The sequence below is a fragment of the Nicotiana tomentosiformis genome, chromosome 3, assembly GCF_000390325.3.
Source record: "Nicotiana tomentosiformis chromosome 3, ASM39032v3, whole genome shotgun sequence".
Taxonomy (NCBI): domain Eukaryota; kingdom Viridiplantae; phylum Streptophyta; class Magnoliopsida; order Solanales; family Solanaceae; genus Nicotiana; species Nicotiana tomentosiformis.
The window spans coordinates 137,746,929-137,749,345 of record NC_090814.1 but is presented as its reverse complement, the minus strand read 5'-3'; the positions used below and the strand labels follow the sequence as shown (position 1 = coordinate 137,749,345).

General features: G+C 33.8%; 1 protein-coding gene across 1 annotated transcript; it reads left to right on the top strand.

The window, feature by feature from the left end:
- The first annotated feature begins 391 nt into the window (after positions 1–391).
- LOC104084995 (alpha-1,3-arabinosyltransferase XAT3-like) lies at positions 392–2,417 on the top strand. The gene is made up of 3 exons (XM_009588959.4): positions 392–654; positions 756–842; positions 1,084–2,417. Exons 1-3 carry the CDS (start codon positions 516–518, stop codon positions 2,259–2,261), a joined length of 1,404 nt encoding a protein of 467 aa, XP_009587254.1. The 5' UTR covers positions 392–515; the 3' UTR covers positions 2,262–2,417.

Sequence of the window (2,417 nt, the reverse complement as noted above, 5' to 3'; positions counted from 1 at the left end):
CGAACATAAATATTAGTATGTGCTACTGCTTACTACAAAATGCATGTTCTAGCTAACAATTTTGGCTATTAGGGGAAGGAAGGTGACAAATATCAGCCAAATTAGTTGTCATTTTTACTCTAGCGGTAAGGCATTAATAGTTAATTTACTTATTATAATTGTAGCGGCTGTTGACTCTTTAAATTTTCCAAGTGATTTTATAACAACTTTAGTTGAACAGTTCCTTTCGAAGCTGAAAATCATGGCACGAAATTGATACCCAATGAAACACAAACGTCACCTAAATATTATTAAAAAAACCATATGATTGCCTTACCTGTAACCAACAGTGTCCTTTTCAAATTCATGCAAAAAGATATAATTATTCTTCACTAAGTAAGCTAGTTCAAGTGGACATGAGAATTGATGTATAAATAATAGCACTAAAGCAACTTCTCTTTAGTGTTTTTGTTGACTCTTTGAGCCAAATTAAGTGGAGACAGTAGCTGCATTTTCTCACTAAGAGAAGAAAAAAAATGTATAATCCCATATTGGCAAAGAGCTTTAGCAACTATGAACGTAAAACATTTGGATGTGGTGCTTTTATTATAATCTTGATTATTGTGTTTAGCAGTTGCATGGTTTTCAAGCCTCATTTGCCTCCTCTATCTGTTAGTAAGTCCTCTGCATTTTAGCCATCATTTCCAGTAGTAATATTCTAATTTAACCTCTGTTAATAGCTTCATATTAAGCTGATTTTACACTTTTTTTTCTAGATGAGGATGCCATGAATTTGCAATTATCAATAAATGCTGCTGAAGATATGCTTGTGATCAAGGACACGACCCTTCTCAAGAAATTAGGTTAGTCAACATCGTAATACCCTATAGAAATTCTTGCTATCCAGAATTTCAAGAGGATGAGTGCACTATTGTAAAGAGGTGGATCTTGAATTTATATTTGACGGGTTTAATTTTAATTTATTACCTTGAACCCACTACATTTTTAAAATTATAAGTTCAAAAATTATATTCTTAACACGAAACTCATTGAAATTTGAAATCCCAAATTCTTATATTGACATTTAGATGAAACTATTTGCAGAAACTGAGAAAAGGGATACTAAGCCAATGTGTAATATGTTGGAACCATTGTCTGATTACTGTGAAACCAAAGGGGACATAAGGGTCCAAGGGAAATCCTCAACAATTTTCGTTGTGTCATATGATTTCAACATCTCTACTGGGAACAATTCATGGACCATACAACCTTATCCAAGAAAAGGAAATGCAGTAGCAATGACAAAAGTTAAATCTTGGACAATAAAATTAGTAGAAGACGGCGAAAATATTCCAAAATGCAGTATTTATCATGGCTATCCAGCAGTTTTATTTTCACTTGGAGGATATTCAGGGAACCATTTTCATGATTTCTCAGATTTACTCATCCCAATCTTTTCAAATTCGCGACATTTTAATTCAGAAGTGCACTTTCTTGCCACGGATTACAAATCTTGGTGGATAGGTAAGTACAGGACATTGCTCAATATGTTGTCTAAGCACAAAATTCTTGATATTGACAATGAAAACGAGGTACATTGTTTTCCTAGTATGGTAACTGGCCTTAAATCTCACAAAGAATTCAGCATTGATTCCTCAAAATTCCCAAATGGGGTGTCAATGCGCGATTTCAGACATTTCTTAAGGAGTTCATTTTCTCTGAAGAGAGCCGAGGCCATCAATTTGAACAAAGATTTTGGTAATAGGCCAAGGTTGATGATTATGTCAAGAAAAAAATCGCGAATTTTATTAAACGAGGATGAAGTTAGAAAAATGGCTGAAGATTTAGGATACGAGGTTGTCCTAGCAGAGGCTAACCTTAGTACAAATTTGTCAAGATTCGCGCAAACTGTTAATTCTTGTGATGTTATTTTGGGAGTACATGGCGCGGGATTAACTAACATGGTTTTTCTCCCAGATAATGCAGTTTTAATTCAGTTAGTTCCTTTAGGAGCAATGGATAATTTGGCTAAACGTGATTTTGGAGATCCTACACAAGAAATGAACATAAGGTATTTGGATTATAAGATAGTGGTAAATGAGAGTTCTTTGGTTGAACAATATCCACTTGATCATGAAGTTTTTAAGAATCCATCATCATTTTATAGAAAAGGATGGGATACATTTAGATCAATGTACTTGGATAAACAGAATGTAAAAGTTGATATCAATAGGTTTCGATCCACTTTGGTAGAAGCTCAAAAGCTTCTAGCCACTTCTTGATTTTGCACTCTTGTGTACATGTTTCAATTTTTGTCCATTGCATAATGGCATTTTTTAAAGTTGTATGAAAGATTATGTTACAATTTGACTTCTCTATAACAGTCATCCTTTGTAGCAATACTTCACAATAAAGGTCAAGCTTTCGTTGGAACCAAA